This window comes from Prionailurus viverrinus, chromosome A1 (genome assembly GCF_022837055.1).
Source record: "Prionailurus viverrinus isolate Anna chromosome A1, UM_Priviv_1.0, whole genome shotgun sequence".
In the NCBI taxonomy this organism is placed as follows: domain Eukaryota; kingdom Metazoa; phylum Chordata; class Mammalia; order Carnivora; family Felidae; genus Prionailurus; species Prionailurus viverrinus.
Window position 1 is genome coordinate 69460023 of NC_062561.1, and position 23885 is coordinate 69483907.

A 23885-nucleotide genomic window follows, 5' to 3' on the forward strand; every position below is an offset into this window, starting at 1 on the left:
CTGATTTTCATTCCTGAATTCAGAGACAATTGTACTTCAACCTGCTTGTGCAAAAGTGACTTAGAAGAATGCAGCATGACACAGACCGTGAGATCGTGACCTGAGCTGAATTCAAGAGTGGTAAGAGCCTAACCGCTTAACCGACTGAGCCACCCAGGCTCCTCAGCACGGCCTTCTTTTCATACGCTTCCCTCCAAAGGAAGTTAAAGGCGCTGACCGTAGTGGTTTCTGTCTACACCTTATCACTGGTGAATAAATGAAGGGAAGAAGGAATTGATTCTGGATTTGCCGCAGTGGAAAACTATGAACTATGTCAACACAGTATGGTTTGAGGTCACGAAGCAACAGATTGGGCCAGTGTCTTCAAAACCCTGCTGACCCGCACGAGTAGTCTTCAGAGCTTACACATGTAGATATATATTTTTTTAATAGCCTCTTTGTGCGTCTCTGGTCCCATAAGTTCAGATCCAATAGGTCTGGAGTAGGGCCTGGGGATCAGTACTTTTTTTAATTCCCCAGTTATTTTGACAATTGGCCAAGTTTAGGCACAACCAGAAGTAAAACATACATACACACATACATATGCATACACACATATCAGGACAGTTACCAAAAAAGAGAAAACAACATGAGACTATTGGAAAGCCATTAAAAAACCACTGGAATCCATTGGCAAGCATCAAATGTTGTGAACTCTGTGAAGCTACCTCACTGAGAAGCCTGTCGGCATTCTACAGCCGAGTGATACTCAAGCCTGAGTGTCTGATGATCCATTCAGTGCATTAGGCAGAGCTAGTTTTATTCATCAATATGTCATGTAATCATGCTCATGAATACAATAAACACTGTAAAAATCATGTCGATAAAACAACTGTTTGCAGACTATAAACAAATATAAGATTATTTGAGCTGCATGACCATAAACCTGCTCACGTTCTTAAAAGAAATACCAAGGAGGGGCGCCTGGGTGGCTGAGTCGGTTAAGTGTCTGACTCTTGATTTCAGCTCAGGTCATGATCTCACGGTTCGTGGGTTCGAGTCCCACATCGGGCTCTGTGCTAACAGCTCAGAGCCTGGAGCCTGCTTCGGATGCTGTGTCTCCCTCTCTCTGCACCTCCCCCATTCTCTGTCTCCTCTCTCTCTCTCTCTCTCTCTCTCAAAAATAAACACTAAAAAAAAAAAAAGATCATCCTGTTGGGTGTTGTGCCAAGAAGAGTGCTAAGCTGTCAGCCATCACTTGGTCAATGATACGTACTGATTGTGGGAATGGCCCACTAGGTCCTGATTTTTAGCTTCGAAGCTGAAGCGCGCCTTGGAAACCTAGTCCAGCTCACTTTATAGTTCAAGAAACTGGGAACCAAGAGGTGAAGTTAATTTGCTAAATTCACAGAACTAGCTAGAGGCAGTTCAGGGACCGGAGTCCTGGTCTGGCTTTGTTGGTTTTTCAGCACACCCTTGCTGGAGCAGGGAGCAGGGCTTCCCCACGCTCCCCCTCTGTTGCGTCAACACAGGGATTTTTTGCTTTTTTCCCTTTGCCGTCTCACCCGCCCGCCTTGAAGAGGATCCTGGTTTCTCCAAATCTTACCCCCTCCACACAGGACCCGTTCCGTCAGCCCAACCCAAAGCCTCGCCTCCCCTTCCGCACAGGTAGCTGTATCTGGAGAAAGAAGGCTTTCCTGTTCTGCTTGCTCCTCTTCCCCTCCTGCTCAGCCCAGGGGACTGGAGAAGGCGAAGGCTGGCGGCAGGTGGCTGCTTCGTTCCTTGACTCGGGGTCAGTCTCTCCTGCCTGTCGGTCCTCAGGAGCTCCTCACCTCCCTTCTGACACTTCGAGAAGCTGTGTCCTCGCAGCAGCGGGCAGGCGGGACAGGAAAGAAGCACCGCCCCGCGTTTCCCCAGCACTCGGGGCTTTCTAGGGCATCCTGTGAGCTTTACAGCAACCTGTGCGTTCAGTGGGAACAGATCCCCTGACTCCCTTTTTACCAACAAGGCAGTGACTACAGGTGAATACGGTGCAAGGTTTGCTCAGTCTTGCAGCCTCAGTGGCCAGGCTGGAAGCCGAGCCTCTAAATCCCAGTTTCGAATCTTTTCTGCGGTGTCATGTATTAATGTTAACAGCAAGAGACACAACTTCTCACCGTCTGCTATTCCGAGATGTAGAGAATACTTCTTTTTCCCGAAGAGCTTTGAAAGTCTTCTGAGGACATCAGTCTGAATTGCTCCAGCCGTTTTAGCATCTGGGTCTTAGAGAAGACCACTGACCATTCAGATAGTGATATAATGGCCAGGCTCTCTGCTACTAAACTGTCACCTTCACTGGACAGTTAACTAAATGCTGTTACATACGGACTTATGTTTGCAGTGTTCTTGTTGCCCTTTTGAGAATCCGTTGGCAACATTTATTCAGATTCTTGATTCAAACGGTGCGTGATACAACTGCTAATGATTTGATACGTTTGCAAGTTTTGAAAATCCACACAGCTGTAGCGTTTAGTTAGAAGTGTAAGAACTATTTCTTTACCTATAAAACATGATTTCATACTTTATTTAAACTAAAAACATAGTCTCTAAAACACTTACTGCTTAACTAATAAGAGAAAGTGATGTCATCACTTTCCCTGTTAAGGATGGTCCACAGAGATTGAAATTAATTTTTAACCCGATTAAATTCAACCAATACATCTTTCGGGATTGTATTCATGTTTATGTTCTTTCCCTGCCAAACAAGGTGATTTAAAGTAACGCTGCGGTGTATATACTCTCATAAGGAAAACCAAAATGCAGTTAAAAGCTTGCGAGTAAAATAAGTTCGGAAGGCTGAGAGGGCTCATATGCAAAGCAGCTGGTCCGCAGCGTTTGTAATGCAGCTTCACCTTGCTGCCACTTGTCCTTGCAGAGGCCACCGGGCACACGTAATTGTTTGTAGGGAAGAGTCCTAGAAGGTGTGAAAAACCCGTGTGTCGTACGGCCAGAGCTCGCAGTAGGATCTGAGGCCACAAAGCACAAGGCCCAGCTGGGCCACAGTAAATTCAGATAAAGCCACTGATACACATTGGAGTTTGTCCAAATCCATTTCCTGCAAAAGAATACCCAAGTTCTAGATTTACCCTTGATACGGTTGTCCCCACACATTTTTAAGTTGTTTTTATGTTCCAGATTGCTAAGTGGCGCACTGCTGGGAGCCCTCTTGTTGAAACAGTTCTCAGTTTGACTGAGTGCCAGAGACAGAAGTGAGACTCTGGTGGGAATATAGTTTGCTTTACAAGCGTGAGTGAGGGGAGAGAACCAATTTCACCGAGTGAGGAGACCGTGGAAGGATTCTCACTCATATTAACCACCTGCCCAGCACTCAGTTTCCTGAATGATAAAAACTCTGTACGAACCCCGCCTCAGTGAAGTCCTATGTGGTAGTTTTCTCTTCTGATGGAGTGGCCGCGTCCTGTCATATTTGTTATCCTTATGTGCAATGGTGTGGTTTACTTCCTTTATAGATTAGAGATGCATTCTGCTTAGAGGAAGGTACACACACACAGACACACTGATTTATACTAAAATCACGAGAAGCTTTTAAAATGATATTTGGGGCACTTGGGTAGCTCATGTGATTAAGCATCTGACTCTTGATTTTGGCTCAGGTCGTGATCTCATGGTTCATGAGATCAAGCCCCTGTCTGGCTGTGCACTAACAGCGTGGAGTCTGCTTGGGATTCTCTCTCTTCCTGGCTCTCTGCCTCTTCCCTGCTCGTGCTCTCTTGCTCTCTCTCTAAAAAATACATAAACTTAAAAAAATTAGAAAATAAATAAATGATGTTTAAAGTAAAAATGATAGCCTTAGGAAAATATATTAGCAACATTTCTTAGAACAAACATAAACAATATTAGTAAATAACTATGCAGAGTAGCACCATGTATTTTTACACTGTGAGTAACAATCATAAAGAGAATCGATCAGCTTTAGGTATCAAAATGATTTAGGGCCTTTTTACTTTGTTCTTTTCATACTGTTTTGTTATCCTTATTAGTCTAGCTTTTTTCCAGATGTCATAACTCACAGACGCCTTATCTTTTTCTGGCTGCTATAACAAAAAACCTCAGAATGTGGGGCTTAAACAACAGTTTGGGGGCAGGAAGTCCAAGATCAAGCCTCTGCCAGCTTCTGTGTGTGGTGAGGGCCTGCTTCCCTCGTTCTTGGACTCATCTTTTTGCTGAGTCCTCACATAGGGTTGGGGCAAGGGAGCACTCCCCTATCTCTTTTCCATATAAAAGGGCACCAATCCCATCCATGATGAAGTCACTGCCTCAAAGCCCCAAACTCTTAAATACAATCACAGTGGGGCTTAGGCTTCAATACTGGGAAGAAGGGGCACAAACATTCGGTCTATGGCACACTTGTGCTGGTTAGGAAGGAAGGGACGGCATCAAATAAAGCTAATGACTGAAATGTTTCCTCCTTGCAGGCTGAAAAGAACCATGATGTCTTTCAACTGGCTAATCTGGAACAGTTTTATCAAAGGGATAGAATGTAGTCATATTTGATAGTTTCCATCCTAATGATTTCTACTGTCTTTTGTCTTAGGAACTATTCCAACATGACCAGTTTTGTATATTTATGGAGCGGAGTAAAATGCTGACAATTATAAATCGTTTGCTTGCTCAGTAGAGCTATTACTTCATCAACCGAAATTTTGAGTAAGCATCTCTTAGAATGGAAAAAGTTTAAATTAAGCCACCTAACAGGATTTATTCTGAGATTCTGAGAATAATTTTCCAAATATATCTGGAAAGGTAAATTGATTTTCGAAGCTGTATAATTGATTCATGTAAAGCCTCGTTTCCAAAACCCCATTTACTATCCACTGTGAGGGCAGCACCTGAATGCCCTCAGGGAGATGGCAAGCCAAGTGAGGCAAATGATGTTTCGGGCAACTAAAGAGAATGTTTGTGGTAGAATAGAATGAAAAGAGAGAAGATACGTTTTAGCCTCTGAGTGCCAACTTTTATAACGTCTGGGTCTCGTTTGCTCTCTTGTAGGTATGAGAAAGTGCCAGTCATCTTGGTTGGGAACAAAGTGGACCTGGAAAGTGAGAGGGAGGTGTCATCCAATGAAGGCAGGGCCCTCGCCGAAGAGTGGGGCTGCCCCTTTATGGAGACTTCTGCGAAGAGCAAAACGATGGTGGACGAACTCTTTGCCGAAATCGTGAGGCAGATGAACTACGCCGCGCAGCCTGACAAAGACGACCCGTGCTGTTCCGCCTGTAACATCCAATAGCGTCCGATGCGGCCGCCCCGGTCGGGCCTTGCCCGCTACCGCAGGCGAGGGCGCACCTCGTCCGCGCGACTGCGGAGTCCGCAGGGTGTGGGGGGTGACTCTGCAGTGCAACGGCCGCCCTCGTTCGGCGTCGAGCAGTGATTGTCAGTTGAGGTCCCTGAGTACCACTTGGGGTCAGTAGCTACAGTCTTCACCGTTGTCCTCGGCCTCCTGGACTCACCTGCAACTTGAAGGCATAGCCAGTCTACAGGGTGATCTCCTTCGGAAGCTGTGGTGGCATTGTCACCGAGTTGACAGAAGCAACTATTGTATAAATTCAAAATAATCATGAGAGAGAAACCGGAAGAATCCCTATGACCACTTGCGGTTAAGATATTTTGTCTTCTTTGAAAAAAAAAAAAATAAGTAAAGGAGAAATATTTTCCTACGGAGAGTACTGAAATTTCAGGACTTGAGATAGTGCTTCTAACCAATGTATTCTGTCAAGTCAGTAACAGCTGACCTGCCAACGGCATTACAGGGAGAGATTCTTTCCTCAGCTGACGCATTTCTGTTCCTCAAAATTGATGCTTAACTGTAGATGTTATCCTAACGTGTGACGCAGAACTAACTCGTGCATCGATCCTTGCTAAAGCAAAAAAAATCAGAACAGGTTGTGTACGAATACGATCTGGCTTTCGAATGTGTTAAATCACCTGCTTTGCCACCCAAAATGGAGGCTCTCACAAGGGTTTGATCCGAATTCAACCCCCAAGCCCACCCTCTGTTAACAAAGCGGGCATGGTCTTAATTGACAAGAAGAAAGCGATGTGATGGGAAGATTGCCTCGCCTTACTCACAAGAAGCGTTCTGGTAGATTAACTAGTACCATCGTGTAAGGAAAATGAAGCCATGTTGCATCCACGTGTTCCCGTTTGCAGAAACCTCACAGGACAGTACACACATCTTGCATTTTTTACGTTCGTTAAAGCAGCAGACCTTCTTGCCTTTAAGGGCTCTGGTTGTGGTGTGATTCTTGGCTAACCTGCTTTCGAAATCACGTTGGCTATAGCAGAGCTTTATTGCAGGCATCTAAAAATTGAATAACCATGTGAAATAATTTGGGCTTAAAAGTAGAACATAAATTATAGAGTGGAAGGTAAGGGACAAAAAAAAAACCAAAACCAAAAAAACACCAACCCTTTTATCTTTAATTTTCCTGGGGAATTATATAAAGATTTCCTTATAACAATTTTGCCCTGATTACTGAAGTGGCAAATAAAGCTAGAGAGAATATTTTCTTTTGAAAAGGTGCTCAAGCTCTGACATTTTGGGTTTTCATAGCCGTGAAGTATTTATCATTTGCATGACTAGTGGCACAGGAAAAACCTATTCGTAGGTTTTACAATCAAGTGCAGAAGGGTTTTGAGCAAACTTCAGAGCTGTAAATGCTGAAGAGAGTATCCTGAGCGAATCCTCTGGAGATAGATTTGGCCTTCAGAACTGCAATAGCGCTGAGCCTGCGATCTGCATCCTGCCCCACACTCTGTTGCTTTCACACACTTGGGCAAGTAACCGCTGGTCTTCTGTGGGTACCTGAGAGAGGAGTGTGTGTTTGCGTGTGCATGTGTGTTTATTGTTCCTGAGAATTTGGCACAAGTCAGAGATCATTGCCTACACTGAGCATCCCGACTGCAGAATATAGTGTATCAAAAACATTTTTTAAATTATTTGCGTGTTTTTGACACTTTCTGAAATCCTTGGTAACCCCCAAGTGTTTAGTGAGCTGGCATTAAGCTTAGCGGATAGCAGAAAGGTGGATAGTACTTTTCATAGGTGAGAAAACAGAGATATGTGGATCCAACCAGGCTGTGATTGTTAAAAATCTTTGAATTGTGAATATTTGCATTCTTCAATATCGGTTTTTGTTTTTGCTTTTGTTTCTTTTATAACCCCCAATTGTGAAGCACCTTGTTTACAGGATGGAAAGTTCTAACCCATTTTACTGAAACAGATTTCAGTATGTAACAGTTGATTTGACTCAAACCTTTAGAGAAACCAGAGATTCAAGAAGTACGATTTATCTACTGAAAAATAGAAATATTTGTTAGTGAATCGGTTGAGACTTGAAGCGTCTAACTTCTCAGAATGATTGTTTTTTTAGAATTCCATATTTAACAGACAACTAAGAGCACATATTAAAAACATCTGTAAAGACTCTACAGTTTTACACTATGGATTGCCATGCAGACAAGAAAAAGAAGTCAAATATGAAAAGTATGGCAAAATGTAAGGTGGAAAGATTAACTAAAAATCCGGATTTTCGTCCCCCGTGTTTGCGTCAGACAGTAAGGTGGGTTTTCACTGTAAAGATGTTGATAAGAACTGATTTGGCTGCCTGATCAGCGTTCTGCACACAGCCCTTCATATTTAGTGACAAAGCATCAAAGATATCCAGAAACATGGGAACCCTCTTGTGCTCTTAACTGTTGGTATTTCATCTGGTATGAATATAACTCGGTTTGAATGAATGTGTTTGTTGAGATGTTAATAACAAGCTTAAGAACGGGAGGATTAAATTTGTTGGCACACAAATCATCGTGGCTACAGAGAAAAGTTGGTGACCTTGTGTCGCTATTTATTTTATGCCCTGATCAGACTAGCACCTAGATAAGTGAAAGTTTTTCTAACATGCCTTAAAAATGTTATGGTTTGATCCAAAGACCCACTTTTTCTTTAGCTATTTGTGATAAGCTTTTTCCTTTGTTTTCCTTTTGTGTTGTTTTACTTTCAACACAGGCAGCGTTTTTTAAGTTCTTTTTTTTTCCCCCTTTTATGTTGTAGCTTTTTGGGGGGGGGTTCTTTTTCAAGCTGTGATAGTGATGGTAACGGATGCCTTTCATTTTGTTCAATTTACAACATACACGCCAGCATCGGATCAAAAGCGTTACGTAAAATCTTCCTTAAACTATCGAAAGGTGCTCCGTGATCTTTTTCTTTGGTTCGTAGAACTAGAACTGAATTTTTGACTAAGTGCTAGAATTGCCGTCACTCTTCTGTGGAAAAACTACTGATATTTTATGCTTTTCTTTGTGAAGAAATGTTGCCTAAGGATGTCTGCTGTGTATTTTCAGGAGTTTTCCGATGGGAATGTTGTCCGTGTATGTCTGAATGTGAAAGTGCTTATTTTGTTTGTTGCTGTTGGTTTTCCGCTGGTTTGTTTTGGTTTTTAGTTGTTCTTCTCACTAGCCTTGTGTTCACGCTGGTAAGCTTTACCTGTCTCCTTGGCCAATCAAACGTTTGAGACTATGGGGGTCTTTTTTTTTTTTTTTTTTTTTTTTAATTAACGTGTCATTGTGCATCTATTAAATCTTGATCAGGGTTTCAAGAATGACCGCAGTGGGTTTTGGAAACAGACTTATCATTATTGATTTGGGGTTTCCCAGAGATATAGTTCACAGTTCATTGTTGAGCTCTAATACAACTGACCATTTAAAATTGAACAACAGTTTATTGTTTTGTAACAATGTCAGTTGTTAAACCTTGACATTTCGATTAAAACATGGATTGTAGTTATAACTCAATGCAAATTCAACAGTTGTATTTGGAGTTAAATTATTTTAACAAATAAATTTATTTAATGAAACTTCCTCTGGATTGGTTTGGTTCGGTTTTTGTACATGTTCGTGAGGGAAACGGGTTCAATATATACGAAAACAACTAAGAATTGCCGTAGAATGAATTTAATACTCTTGATACAGAAATATCCAAGCTGAATTAAATGGACAATGCGTCATAAAAAAAGGAAGGTTAATAGATCATTTTCATACCCTTCATAAATAATAACACAAGAAAGACTTTAAAATTAGTAATTACAGGGGTAATTACTGATTTTACTGGGTGGCACAGTCGGTTAAGTGACTGACTCTTGATTTCGGCTCGGGTCATGATCTCATGGTTTGTGTGTTCGAGCCCCGAGTCGGGCTCTGTGCTGACAGTGCAGAGCCTGCTTGGGATTCTCTCTCTGTCTCTCTGCCCCTTCCGTGCACTCTCTCTCTCTCTCTCTCTCAAAATAAATAAAATTTTAAAAAATAAAATAAAATCAGTAATTACAAATACAAACTTGTCTCCATAAATAGTGTTTTATATTTTTGAGGACAGCTAGCTAATTGGAAGTCTCAATGCTAGTGTGAACACAATCATTCCAGGTAATTAACATTAATTAGCAGTTGCTCTGTGGTCCTGCTAGTGTAACAAAAATGTATCCTTCTAGTGAGGGGTTGGGGCTGTCTTTTTGTTGAGGTCTTGTGGATTTTAAGGTGCCAGAAGCTGGAGGTTGCTGCTCGGTAGGGCCGTAGGGCCTGCCTGTTCTATATGGGGCCCAGTGAATGTTGACAGAGGCTGTTAATTATGTACAGCCTTCAGCTGCCCTGATAAGGAGCCCATTCATTCCCTAAGCCAATTTAAACTATGCCTTTTGGTTATGTTGCCTTCAGACTCTGTTGAAATCCTCTGGCAACATTCCACCAGTTTAGAGGCTTCATTGTTTTAGAATATAAGAATAATCTGAATGAATATAACGGAGGCACTGTAGATAGGATCTCAAATATTTAAAGGAAAACGTGCCTATATTTTAGTATAATAAATCAGTATCTGATATGAGTTAGCCTCATGGTCTCACTTGAAGCTTTTATAAAGTAATTAAACCTATCAAATTATAATTTCAATTGGGAGAATTTCTTTATGGCCAAAGAGCAGTATTTTGAAATTCTCCCAAGTTGTACTATTTACTGATTGCTGGAGGGCCGTGAATGGAAATCTCGGGAGCTGGAGGAGTAAAGTGCCGCCCAGTTTGGAACCCATCTGACCCCTGGAACCTGTGAAGCAGACAAAATGGTCACAAGTTCCCTAAAAAAGCTGCTCACCTATTTGTTTCTTAATTTTCAAAATATATGTTACATGTAAGTACTAATAAACCATAGTAGCACTCATTTGTCAAATGGATAAACTGGTTTCACATTTTTTAGTATTAGCTTCTCTGGTTTTGTTTTCTCTTTGAGGTATTGGGGGTTTTTTGGGGGGTGGGGGGGTTCAGAGAGAGAGAGGGCACAGTGAACGAGGGGGAGAGAGAGAGGGAGAGGGAGAGAAGCAGGGTTCACCCGATGTAGGACACGAGCTCACAAACTGCGAGATCATGACCTGAGCCAAAGTCAGATGCTTAACCGACTGAGCCACCCAGGCGCCCCAAGGTATTAGATTTTTTAAAAGATCTGCTGCTTTTCCAGGTAAGATGATGTAGTATATCTTTTGATACTTTCTTAGAACAGTAGTCTTCATGTTACCTTCTAGGATTTCTCTAAGATCTATTAGTGAAGAAAAAGAAGACTGACTATCAACTTGGAAGATTAAATACAAAGACCTATTTAGTACACACGAACTAGGAAAAAAGAAACTGTAGGAATGATACTTGGTTTAGTTTATGGGAATTTTTTACAAAATCTTCCCATTTCAAAGACTCAGAAGTATCAAAGATTTCATTGTTTTATCATATGATTACAATTTTACATTGACAGTATTTGGGGTATGATTTACATTTTTATCTTTTAAAATATCAGGTATCAGGGCACCTGGGTGGCTCAGTCGGTCAAGCGTCCCACTTCGGCTCAGGTCATGATCTCACGGTTCGTGAGTTCAAGCCCCACGTTGGCTCTGCACTGACGGCTCAGAGCCTGGAGCCTGCTTTGGATTCTGTGTCTCCTCCTCTCTCTGCCCCTCCTCCACTTGCATTCTGTCCCTGCACTTTCTCAAAAATAAAAAAAAAATTTTCTTTTAATTTTTTTTAAACGTTTATTTATTATTGAGAGACAGAGCATGAGAGGGGCAGAGAGAGGAGGAAACACAGAATCCAAAGCAGGTTCCAGGCTCCGAGCTGTCAGCACAGAGCCAGACACAGGGCTCGAACTCCCGAACCGTGAGATCATGACCTGAGCCGAAGTGGGACGTTTGACTGCGCCACCCGGGCACCCTGTTAATTCTTCCTGAATGGTGTCCACCACTGAATGGTGACCTCTGGTCAGCTATCGCTCATGGGAAGGTGACTGTCACATCAGGCCTGGTGTGGCAACAAACAGGCATCCACACATAATCCCCGATCCCAAAGACCTCTTTGCTGTCTTACCCCATTCAGGCTGCTCTAACGCAAGCATAAACCGGGTAGCTAACGAACAAATGTGTATTCCTTACGGTTCTGGTGGCTCGGAGATCAGGATCAAGACCGGCAGATTTGGTGCCTAACAAGGGTCCACTTCCAGCTGCGCTGACTGTCCACTGTGCCCTCCCATGGCAGAAGGGAGAAGGCGGCGCTCAGGTGTCTTCCGTGAGGGCACTAACCCATGACCTCATCCCCTCCTAGGGGCCTCCTGGGGTTTAGTTTCAACATCTGAATTTTGAAGGGATGCACACATTCAGTCTATAGTACCAGTCTTTCATCTCGCCTTTTCCTTTAAGTCAAGGCAAATACAAATTAGCCCCCTGGTAATAACATAATTTTTTCCCTACTTGTACATACCAGAATCCCAGTAACCCGGGCCAAGCCAAAGTCCTGGGCGCAGCCCATAGGGCTGTCGCTGACTCCTTTCTTCCCAAGGCAGGTGTGACCAGCCCGAATGAGTCCATGCTGGGGACTTTGAGGAGTCTGTGATGGATGGGAGTGGATGACAGTACAGCAGGGCTCCAGGGCTGTGCTATTTACAGGGTGTGTCTGCTTCCTCAGGAAACACTCAGGCTAACAATAGAATCTGCCAGGGGCTGGCCTGGGGGGTAGGCATTGGAGGCACTGTGCTAGTTTGGGGACACCAGCAAAGCTGAGAGGGGCAGGGAGCTGTATTGCAGATACTCCCTTGAACAATAAACTCTGACTCCCCAGTATCCTTGACCTCGGCCCATATCAGGAAATGGTGAGTTAGCAGTGGCACTGAGAGAACATTGTCCAAAATATCCAGGAATCCCTGGATCCTATCCTTGAGGGAGGTGTAAGCTCGTTGTGAAAGCAGCCTCACACAATGATATGTGCACAAATGCACACACATATGCACACACACACACACCCTAAAACACCGGGGTAAGGGAATGGCAATTACTTGCTGGAGATTTTATTTTTATTTTTTAATTTATTTTTATTTTAGAGCATGAGTGGGGCAGGGCAGAGAGAGAGAGAGAGAGAGAGAGAGAGAGAGAATATCTTAAGCAGGCTCAGCCTGGAGCCAAACTCAGGGCTTAATCCCACAACCCTGGGATCATGGCCTGAGCCGAAATCAAGAGTCAGACACTCGAGGCACCTGGCTGGCTCAGCGGTCAAGCGTCTGACATCGGCTCCGGTCACGATCTCACAGTTTGTGACTTCAAGCCCTGCATTGGGCTCTGTGCTGACAGCTCAGACCCTCAACCGACTGAGCCACCCAAGCACCCCTGGAGTTCCAATTTATTTTTTTTTTAATTTTTAATTTTTTTAACGTTTATTTACTTTTGAGAGAGAGAGAGAGAGAGACAGAGTGCAAGTGAGGGAGGGTAGAGAAAGGGAGACAAAATCCAAAGCAGGCTCCGGGCTCTGAGCTGTCAGCCCAGAGCCCGAGGCAATGCTTGAACTTGAACCTTGAGATCATGACCTGAGCTGAAGTCAGATGCTTAGCTGACTGAGCCACCCAGGCCCCCCAGGAGCTTTCATTTTCAAGCGGCAGTACAGAGCTCTGGTGCACTGCCTGAACCCCAACAGATTGAGGTCTGCTCGAGGAGCTAGAAGGAGAAGCGAACCAAAGTCCTCTGTCTACATCTAGCCTGAAGCCTGAATCCGAATCCTGAAGGTTGCCTCCGCTAGCAAGAAGAACCGAAAGAGGAGAAGTGAGTTTGATCTAGTGCCCATCACAGCGTTCCCCTGGGCCGTACTCCCAGGGCCTGACTGCGGGGAGGAGGAGGAGGCTCTCAGGAGGAGGACGCTCCTGGGGGAGCTGCCTCCAGACTTCTCCTCTCACTTCACAAGGGAGGAGAGGGAAGGATCAAGAGGCCCTGGCCTTCATCCTGGAAGGGCCACCTGGGCAGCCTGCACGTGGCTGAAGGGGCCTTTAATCCAACTGCTGTCCAGCAGCCCTCCTCCTTTTGGGAGCGAAACAGAGACGAAAGTGAAAACCAGTACAGGTTAGAGGGTGGCTTTTTCTCCACCAGAGCCGAAAACACCTTTCTTGGAAGCAAAGTTTGAATGTTTTCCCTTGATTTATTTTGTTTGCTTCACTATTCACTATGTTTTGGTTCATTTACACAGTCTGTATTCATTATCTATTGCTGTGTAACAAATGACCCCAAAGCTTAGAAGCTTAAAACAACAAACATTTATTACCTCACAGTTTCTGTGGGGCAAGAGTCTAGCCATGGCTCTGGTCACTCCCAAGTCTGCAGTCAAGCTGTGGGCTGGGCTTTCAGTCATCTGAAGGCTTCACTCGAGGTCCATCTACCGCTAAGCTCCTTCAGTGGTTGTTGGCAGGATTCGGTTTCTCTAGGGCTGTTGCAGTGAGGCCCTTACTCCCTTGTTGGCTGTCAGCCGGAGGCCTGACCATATGGGCTTCACCACAGGGCAGCTCGCAATGTGGCAGCTGGCTTCATCCTAGCTGGCAAGTGAGAGCAAGAGAGGAGTACCAGCAAAATTGAGTCACAGTCTTCTGTTTTTATCTCAGAAGTGAAACCTCACCATTTTTCCCTGTTTGCTTCGTTAAAAACAAGACACTGGGTTCAGCCCACACTCCAGAGATCACACCAGAGTCTCCGGATGGTTCATTTTATGTGTCAATGTGACAGGGCCATGGGGTGCCTAGATATTTGGTCAAACATGATTCTGGGTGTTTCTGTGAGGGCATCTTTGGAGGAGATTAAATTGGCAGACTGAGTAAAGCAAGATTGCCCTCCCTGTTGGGGGTGGTCTCCTTCCAATCCATCGAAGACTTAAATAATACAAATAGGCTGACCTTTCTCCAAATAACAGTGAATTCTTCCTGCCTAACAGCACTTTGAACTAGAATATTGGCTTTTCCCTGCACTCAAACTCAAACTGAAACATTGGCTCTTCCTAGGCCTTTAGTCTGCCAGCCTTCAGACTGGGATCATACCATTGGCTCTCCTGGTTCTCAGCCCTCCGGCTCAGACTGGCACTGCATTATTGACTTTTCTGGGTCTTCAGCTTGCTGACTCACCCGCAAGTCTCGGGACTTGCCAGCCTCTGTAATCTCATGAGCCAATTCCACGTAACAAATCTCTCTCTATATAAATAGACGATACATGCATACAAACATACACACATACATCCTGTTGGTCTATTTCTTTGGAAAGATTCAGCTAATAGAGGTGAGAATGCCAGGAGGCAAAGATCATCGGGTGCCACCTTAGAAAGCTGCCTACCACATGTTATTATAAATTTTATCCCATACTATCTCCCTACTTAGAGAATTATGATCCCAATCTAAGGATTTCAGTGTATGCCATTTTTTTCCCATTTATCTTGATTTTAATTCCTCCCCTACCATCATGTGTACCACTATATCTAGAAAAAATGTCCAGGGCACCACAGACAGGCCAGAAGTCCTTACCTACTATGATACTAACTGGAAGGGCAGGAACTAATTATGTTTCAGTATTGAATATTACATAGGCATAAGTTAAATTTAGTTTTTCTGATTAAACCAAAATAATTTCCCAAATACCCAGACGGAATATTTCCCAAACTGTATTCCCAAATCAATTCCCAAATACATTTCCCAAATGTGCCATACCAGTACAGTTTTCAGAGGAAATTGATTGGCCTTCATTAAATGAAAAACCAGCAATCTGACAGAGTATTCTTCCATGGGTAGATTCTAGAAGCTATTCTGCCATCTGCAGTCAGGGGATGGGACGGTTGAGTCTTGCTACCTCTTTAACTTCTCTTAGTCAAGGCTGATTACAACAAATTAATAAATTAATTTAAAAAATAGTGAATATCTGATTTGGTTTCTTTTTTCTTTGTGAAGTTTTTTCATAATTGTCAGTAACAAAGCAGGTTGAGCCTCTGGTGACAGTTGATTTACTATCAGTTTACTGCATTTACCTGGTTGCGAATTAACTGGCTTGGTTTATGGACTATTCTAGCAGGCCCATGAAATGAGAGGATCTTCCTCCCCACAGAGATTGTCTCTCAGAGGGCCTTGGTAATTAAGGAGGAGCTGATGAGATCTGGTGGGTAGATCTCTGAGTGGGAGGAGCTGTTCTGATTAAATTAGGAGCATGAAACATGGAGGGTCCCTCTCTTTCCCCACTAGACCACGGGCCCCAAAGTTTGTTCTGTTTTTTTTTTTTTTTTCTCTGCTACAGAGAAGCTAGTCACTGCAGTAATCAGTACTAATTACCAACCCTACTCCCAACCCCACTATTCCCAGGCGATGACAATATCATAGGTCACTGTAGTACCTTAACCAAAACAAATAGTCTATAAAACAGTTTCTGCAACGAGCTAATAAAGAATTTACTGTAGTTTGAGGTCTGTTTGTTTTTTTTTACAGACCCATAAACATACCTACAGTAAAATGCCCCAAATTTGTCTGCATACCTCAATGGACTTTTACGGATGTAACCACCAGCCACATCAAGACACAGAACATCCCTGTCACTCCAGAGGGCTCCTTCTCAGTCATTACCTGCACCCCAGCGGTAACTACTGTTCTGACTTCTTTCACCATACATTATTTTTGCCTTCTTGAACTCCACATAAATTAAATCGTATAGTGTGTACTCTTGTGTGTCTAGAATCTTCTGCTCAGCACTATGTCTGTGAGATCCACTCTTGCTGCTCCTATGGCTGTAGTTTGTTCTTTCTTATCATTGTATATAGTGTTCTTGCTTACGAACATAACTTTGTTTATACAATCTACGGTTAAAGGACGTTTGTGTTTTTCCCAGTTGGGGTCCGTTGTGAATAAAGCTGCTGTGAACATTCTCATACATAACTTCCGTGGACGGGCACCGTGCTCATTTCTCCCAGATAGATATCCAGGAGTGGAGCCTCTGAATCACAGGTGTGCTTGCTGTTTGCCTTCGGTAGACCATTTATTTTCTCAAGTGGTTGGACCAGTTTATACAATAACAAGCAATGTGCGACAACTTCGATTGCACATGTCATACACCGGGCTCCCTGGGACGCAGGTTCTGCGACAGAGCTTAGTGTGCAGGATTTTTGTAATGAAGTGCCACTGGGACCAACTTCTGGGGGATAAAGTAAGATTGGACAGAGGGAGAAGGTGAGATACAGTGTGGGGCTGACAGCAATCTGGGAGAGGGGTGGGGAATTAGAATGGCCCCTCAGAATTGTCCCCAGTTGGGTCAAGTTGGCTAATCCTTTACGCCCTCCAGCCATCAGTCACTGTGACCTTGGATGAGATGCAGCCCAGACAGTCTCTAAAGGATTGGAGAAGGAGGTTGTCAGCACTGCCAGCAGCTGGGGCAACAATCACTGTATTGAAACGAGATCCAGGCAGTGCCTCACGGTGTCTATCAGCTCCACGCACCCACACACATACCTAACGCCGTCAGTGTTTTTCATCTGAGTCCTTGTGGTGGGTGTGTAGTTGTATGTCATTGTGCGTTCTACCTTGCTTTTCTCTAAGGCCGATAACAGTCACATGCTTATTGGCCATTGGTGATCCTTTTTTGTGAAGTACCTGTTCAGGTCTTTTGCCCATTGTTTAAATGTGTTGTTTGTCTTTTCCTTTATATTTGAAGTTCTTTATATTTTCTGGATATGTATTTGTAGATATACCATCCTAGTCTGACACTTGCCTTTTCACACGCTTGTTCGAGTCTCTTGACACAAGGAAAGTAGTCAATGTGCCAATCTTTTCTTTTATAGTTATTTTTATTCTTTTAAAGAAATCTTTCTTACTTCAGGGATGTTCTTGACCTCTTTTTCCTCAATAGGTTGCTGAGTTGGCCTTATGCATAGAATAACTGTAGAATAATTCCTTTAATCATAGAGTTTGTTGCACAAATAAACATGAAACTGCCATCATTAATTAGTCTTTGTTTCATATTATTGATGATTTATTGAAACATTTAACTGGGAAGTTTGGCTCTTGGTCAGTGGATCCCCAAATGCATTTTACCAAGTACTAAGTCTGTGTTAAATAGGAAAAAGAATTTCATGATCAAATAAATTTGAAAAACACCTGGTTAAACAAAATTAAGCATGTTTTCTACTGTAGAACTCCTTGGAATCTTCAACATTTTAATCTACATTATGCAACTTCAAGAGACATGATAGATGCATCCTGTCTCTAAATTATTTGACCATAGAAACCTTTTTTTTTTCTCAGAACATTTCATAGGACTAGTGTTTCACAGGTCACGAGTTTAGTAAATATAAGGCAAGGGGTATGATATCTGACAAAAAAAAAGAGGTAAAAAAAAAAACAAAACTAAATCCAAGAATCCATAGTGATATATTAAAATTTCACTAAGAATAAGAAGGGGTTAGTCTTTTTTTTTTTTTTTTAAGAGAGAGTGTATGCACAAGCAGGGGAGGAGAGGGGTAGAGGGAGAAAGAGAATCCCAGGCAGGCTCTGCACTGTCAGCATGGAGCCTGACACAGGGCTCGATCCCACAATCCTGGGATTGTGACCTGAGCCAAAATCAAGAGTCAGACACTCAATGAACTGAGCCGCCAAGGTGCCCCAGCCATTTTTTTTTAAATAGGAGGATACTAGTTAATAAATATAGAAAGACTGATAGAACCAGGAAATCATCATTTTGCAATTTTTCACATAAAAGTAGAATCAGGCAAGGATCAACAATGAATGCTAAGAACATTGGGTCAAATTGTTATGAGGAAATGGGACCTTCACATGGTCTCAATATATCATTACACAAAATACTTCTTCATTGTGAAGAGAAACAGTTAGCTTTTCGGTGGAAAGACCTGGTTGACACTAACTAAACCAGAGGATCCAACTTAGCACCACCCACAATGGGATGAAACCCATTATAGTCCCTGCTGTGATGTGATAGGAAGCGGCCCATGTCACTTATGTGGTGTTCTTGCCAGAAACGTTCTGACCCTAAGCATAGGAAAGCAATCAGACAAATCCTCATTGTGAGGCATTCCACAAGAATAGGTTTGGATGCTTCAAAAACATTTGTCTCAAAAGACAAAAATAGTGGAGTGGGGATGGGATGCTGCTCTATATTTAAGGTAGATGTTTAAGAAGAAAAGAATGGAAACAATGCCTCAACATTTCCCCTGCCTCCTGTCCTTTGCAGGTACAATGTGGTTCCATTAGCAAAAATTTACTGCACATACAAAGTCTCAAAGAAAAGGAATATGGGTCTCCACCCCCAAGGGAATGCATCAAAATCTGCATGTGGATACGCATAGAAAAAGCCAGTATTTCTCCTGATGTGGAAATTCAGAAACCTCCTTCCCCTGAACTTTGTACTCCACCCCTTTCTTGCTGAGAATCACCAAAATAAGTCAGGACTTTTCCTTTAACATACATGATGCCCATAACACTCGCTACCCAAATTAAAAAAAAATTTTTTTAAACATTTATTTATTTTTGAGGGACAGAGAGAGACAGAGCATGAGCGGGGGATGGACAGAAAGAGAGGGAGACACAGAATCTGAAGCAGGCTCCAGGCTGAGCTGTCAGCACAGAGCCCTACGTGGGGCTCAAACCCACGAACCGTGAGATCATGACCTGAGCCGAAGTTGGCACTTAACCAACTTAGCCACCCAGGTGCCCCAACTCAGTATCCAAATGGTCCAACTTTTGCCACCCTTATGGCTGAATAATACAAACTAAAGATGGCCCAGGGTACTGCTGCCCTGTGGTAAGTAAGAAAGCAACTAAGTAATTTTGGAATCTACCCTGTGAACCCTAATGAAAGACTTAAGATAGACATCAATTATTCCCTTAAACCAACTCAAAGTTTCATTATCCCATCCCTTCCTCCCTCCCTTTCTTCCTCCCTTCCTTCCTCCCTTCTTTCTTTCCTCCCTCTCTCCCTCCTTCCCTTCCTTCTTCCCTTTCTCCCTTCCTTCCTTCCTTTCTCCCTCCCTCCTTTCCTCCCTTCCTTCCTTCCTTCCTTCCTTCCTCCCTCCCTTCTTTCCTCCCTCCCTTCTTTCCTCCCTCCCTCCTTTCCTTCCTTCCTTCCTCCCTCCCTTCTTTCCTCCCTCCCTCCTTTCCTTCCTTCCTTCCTTCCCGCTCTCTCCCTTCCTTCCTCCCTTTCTCCCTTCCTGCCTCCCTCCCTTCCTGCCTCCCTCCCTCCCTTCCTTCCTTTCTCCCTCCCTCCCTCCCTCCCTTTTTTCCTTCCTTCCTTCCTTCCTCCCTCCCTCCCTCCCTCTTTTTCCTTCCTTCCTTCCTTCCTTCCTTCCTTCCTTCCTTCTTTCCTTCCTTCCTTCCTTCCTTCCTTCTTTCCTTCCTTCCTTCCTTCCTTCCTTCCCTCCTTCCTTCCTTCCTTCCTTCCTTCCTTCTTTCCATCTCATTTACCACCAATATTGTCTATGGACCCGCAGAGCTGGATTAGCTCCACATCCTAAATCCAGACAATTGCTATTTAAGTCATTAACAGTATTTCCTTTTGAGAAGGATTTTGGTCTAGTAGCCACTCTGGTTGTTTTCTCTAGTAATAAATTAGTTCACTTTAGCAACTCCTGGCATTTTCATTCACCACTCAGGGACATGTGATTTACAACTATAGCAAAACACACTAAAATTTTTCTACACTCTTTTCATTCACTCGTACAAGTATTTCCTTGTATAATTTTTTTAAATGACAAAGTTTTTTTGGTTGTTGTTGCAAATATCATAGACAACCAAAAGGATTTCTCGGCATTAACTTTAAACCGGATGACAGTGATGGTTAATGTTTGTCCTAGTGTCTGTGGGGACTCTGTCAGAGTCTTGCAAAGCTGCCATGGTCTGCAGCGGGCGGTGGGGGGGGGGGAGTGTGGGAGGGCAGAAAGAAGCCCACGGCCCACAGGCAGGTTTGGCTGGGATGCTGGAACTTGCCAAGCACAAGCAGGTCTTTCTAGGGACTCAAGGGATGGTCTTTGGAGGCTAAGGCCTGGCAGGAGTTCTCGACAGAGAAATGTGATACTAAGAAACGGAAAACCCTAAAGTAATGGCCAGCCTTCTCATCACTACTTGAAGGAGTTCCAAAGAGTAGGAAAAGAATACATCTTTTCTTTTTGTTTAATTGTCCCTGCAGAATTCCTAATGTGCCTTCAAAATGATTGTGTCCTCTTTTCTTTCTTCCTACAATGACTTATCAAGCCTCAGTCCTGAACAAATACCATCTGACATTTTAGCACATCAGTGGCTTAGAAAAATATAATTAAAGGTAAAATGTACTAGAACTGAACAATATAGATACCCTAGTCACTCACTTTTAATTACATTTGGATAGATCCTCCGTTGCCATGGAAACTCTCTCCTTGGGAAATTTTGGAGGCAGGGATCTGCTCCAAGTTTCACAGTTGTGTATCTTAAAGAAATTTTTTGTTCTATTTAGAAGTTTCAAAGCTATGCTGCAAATTTCCACTGGGATAACATGCAAACTTAGCTGTTGTTAGTTGCACAAAACAGTTAATTATAAAAGGCATTGTTAGCTTTTCATTGTTACAAATTTCATGGTTACAAATTCTTCCTATATGGAACTAGTTTCTTTATGGTGAATAGGTGGGTTGATTCCTTCAACTTCTATGTCCAATATGGCAGCCATTAACCACATCCTCATGTAGCTATTTACATCTATGTTAATTAAAATTAAATACAGTACAAATCTTCGGTAGAACTACTTGAATTTCAAGCCACGCTGGACACATTTTAAGTGCTCAATAGTCATAGGTAGTTAATGGCTGTGTTCTAGACAGTATAGTTACAGACCACTTCCATCATAGCAGGAAGTTCTATCCAACGACCCTACATTACAGTAACCATCATTTGTATCAGCCCTATTCAGTTTTCTTTGCTCAGAAACAGTAAGAGACCACGAACACATATGCGAGGGTAGTTTCGTGAGCTTGCAATCTGAGTAGTCATAAAGGGACTTGCACTTAAGTAGGACCTCAGGACCCTGGGCTGGGTTTAATGCTCTGTTGCCACAATCTTGCAATTCTTAATACTTTTGAACAAGGGACTCCCCACTTATGCATTAGGCTTCTCAAATATGTAGCCAGTCCTGCATATAGGAGATGGAGCTTGGATATTGGGTTATTTCCGTTCCCTTGCGATTGGTTCATTTCCAGCCTCCTCTCCTATAGTCCTTAGAGAGTGAGGGAGAGAAGTTGGCACACAAAGTAAAATTCAGGTGCCTGCAAACCTTTAGGCTGTCTCCTCAGAGACCCTCATCAGGGATTCAGTTTTGAGTACATCTGTTCACAGGAATGCTTGAAGCCCAAACTGTGTCCCAACACCTCCAACATTAAGAGAAAGTTGGATTCTCTTTTGAACAGGTGTTTTCCAACATGGATTCTGAGTTGCCCACAGTGGAATCCCCTTCCCTTCAACAGCCTTGCCAACGCTTGTGTTTAAGCTTCAGCCTCGTTACTTCCACTCATCAGTTATTCATTCCTTTATTCTCCGAATCATTCATTCAACAAATCTGAAGTATCTAGTATATACGAGACACTGCTGCAGATAGGAATAAAAAATGATATGACACGGACCTACTGTTGCCATCTGGTAAATTATGTGCTGCAATTAACCCAACATTAACAGCAGATATGGGAGGACAGTAAAATCAAACACATTTCGAGTATCATCAAGGATTTATTAGCTGCTCTCCACGTTTCCATGGTCACATTGAAACAAAAACAATAAAAACAGGATGAATGTAGCAACAATATGACTGATTCATGTACTGTGTTACGAAGTTCTCTTCCAGAAAGTATGTACCACTCAGAAAAAGAAAAAACAGCACGGGTAATAATAGTGTTAAGTAACAACACAGTAAATACCAAAGTCATTTTCACTTGCTTCTGGAATTCACTGTGTGACATGCTTTTCTGAAAACTTTGACTCCTAATTACGTTTGAGTTAAACTAACATTGCAATGGTGTTGCATTCTGTGAGCATATATGATGCAGGTATGTACCAAACAACAGAGGGAAGACAGTATATAACTGGCCAAACAAATTTGCGAAGGCAGAGACATTGAGCTGTCATTTTAAAAAGTATTATTCTTTCCTTTCAATATCTTGGGGGGACTTGCAAGAATTCATACCATATAAATTGACTAGGAAATAAGAGCAAAGGGAATATAAAGAAAAAAACTTGGGGGAAAAAAACCCCAGGGGTACAGTTATCCACAATGCATGCTGGATGGTCCTATATTTCTGAAAGCTGAGCCCTTCATACTTGATTCTGAGTTCCCTGGCAGCCAAAGTCAAGAGGAAAACAAAACTATGGGATCTGAAATGTCCTTGGGTTAAAAATAACCAATGCTGGAGATTTGTTTTAGATATTTCTGTGGATCCCCATAAAGGGCACGCTGTATGATGTAGCAAATGGTACCATCAACTACATAGTGGGGCCTGTTCTGTTGTTAGTCTAGTGATTCCCGCCACTCATCTATCCTTTTCAGTGCTTAATGTTTATACAATGATTTTCTGGATTTTCAGCAAAGGGGTGAGTTTTGAAATGTCCTATTTAGAGTATTCCAGGAAGATGAGGACTTTTGTTACTTTCAGGCACCACGCGATAACTAATCAGTGGTAAGTGAACTTTTTGAAGGGAATGAGGAAAGGACCTTCGTGAGGTAGCTCAGAATTTAGGGGTCAGATTATTTGACAGAAAGACCCTCCTCAGATCCTTCATTATGAGAATGGTGTGCACGGAAAGTGCAGGAATAGAAGAAACAGAGGGAGAGAGAGGCAGCAAGACAGAAACGGAGCAGAGAGCTGTCCTGAGAAGTTAGCCCTGTTGGATTCAGAGTCCTCCACCATGACCCAGAGGATGTCCTTTGAGAAGATGCTAGACATTCAACGGAAGCAGTGCTGGAGTCTGTGGGCTCTCTGGGCACGGCATCGGGGTAATGTTTGGGGGGTAGTAAGCGCATATGGACTATGTGTGTGTGTTCTCTTTTCTCTTTTTATTAATTAGGTATAACTGACCTATAACATTGTATGTTTCATACATTTTTTAAGAGACTTAATTTTTTAAAGCAGTTTTAGGTTCACAGAAAAAGTGGATAGAGCTATAGAAATGTCCCATATACTCCCCACTGCCCCACATGCACACCCCCCACTATTAGCTTCCCACAGCAGAGCGGTATATTTGTTACAATCAGTGAACCTGTGTTCACACGTCGTTATCACCTAGGGTCCATAGTTTATAATAGGGTTCACCCTTGATCTTGTACATTCCGTGGGTTTTGGCAAATGTATAATGCCGTGTATCCAACACTATAAGACTATATTTGTTTTAAATTGAAGTATAATTGACATATAACATTATGTTAGTTTCAGATGTGTAATATAATAATCTAATATTTGCATATATTGCAAAATGACCATCACAATAATTAACATTCATCACCAAACATAGCTACAAAATTTTTTCTTATGAATCTT

General features: G+C 42.8%; 1 protein-coding gene across 1 annotated transcript in view; it reads left to right on the forward strand.

Annotated features, from left to right (window-relative positions):
• The window catches only part of RAP2A (RAP2A, member of RAS oncogene family), a 36976-nt gene extending 28081 nt beyond the window's left edge, over nt 1-8895 (forward strand). Inside the window, exon 2 of the mRNA XM_047863504.1 lies at nt 5029-8895. Coding sequence (XP_047719460.1) covers nt 5029-5266 — 238 coding nt within the window. The 3' untranslated portion in view covers nt 5267-8895. The remainder of the gene's footprint in view (nt 1-5028) is intronic.
• Nucleotides 8896-23885: the final 14990 nt, after the last annotated feature.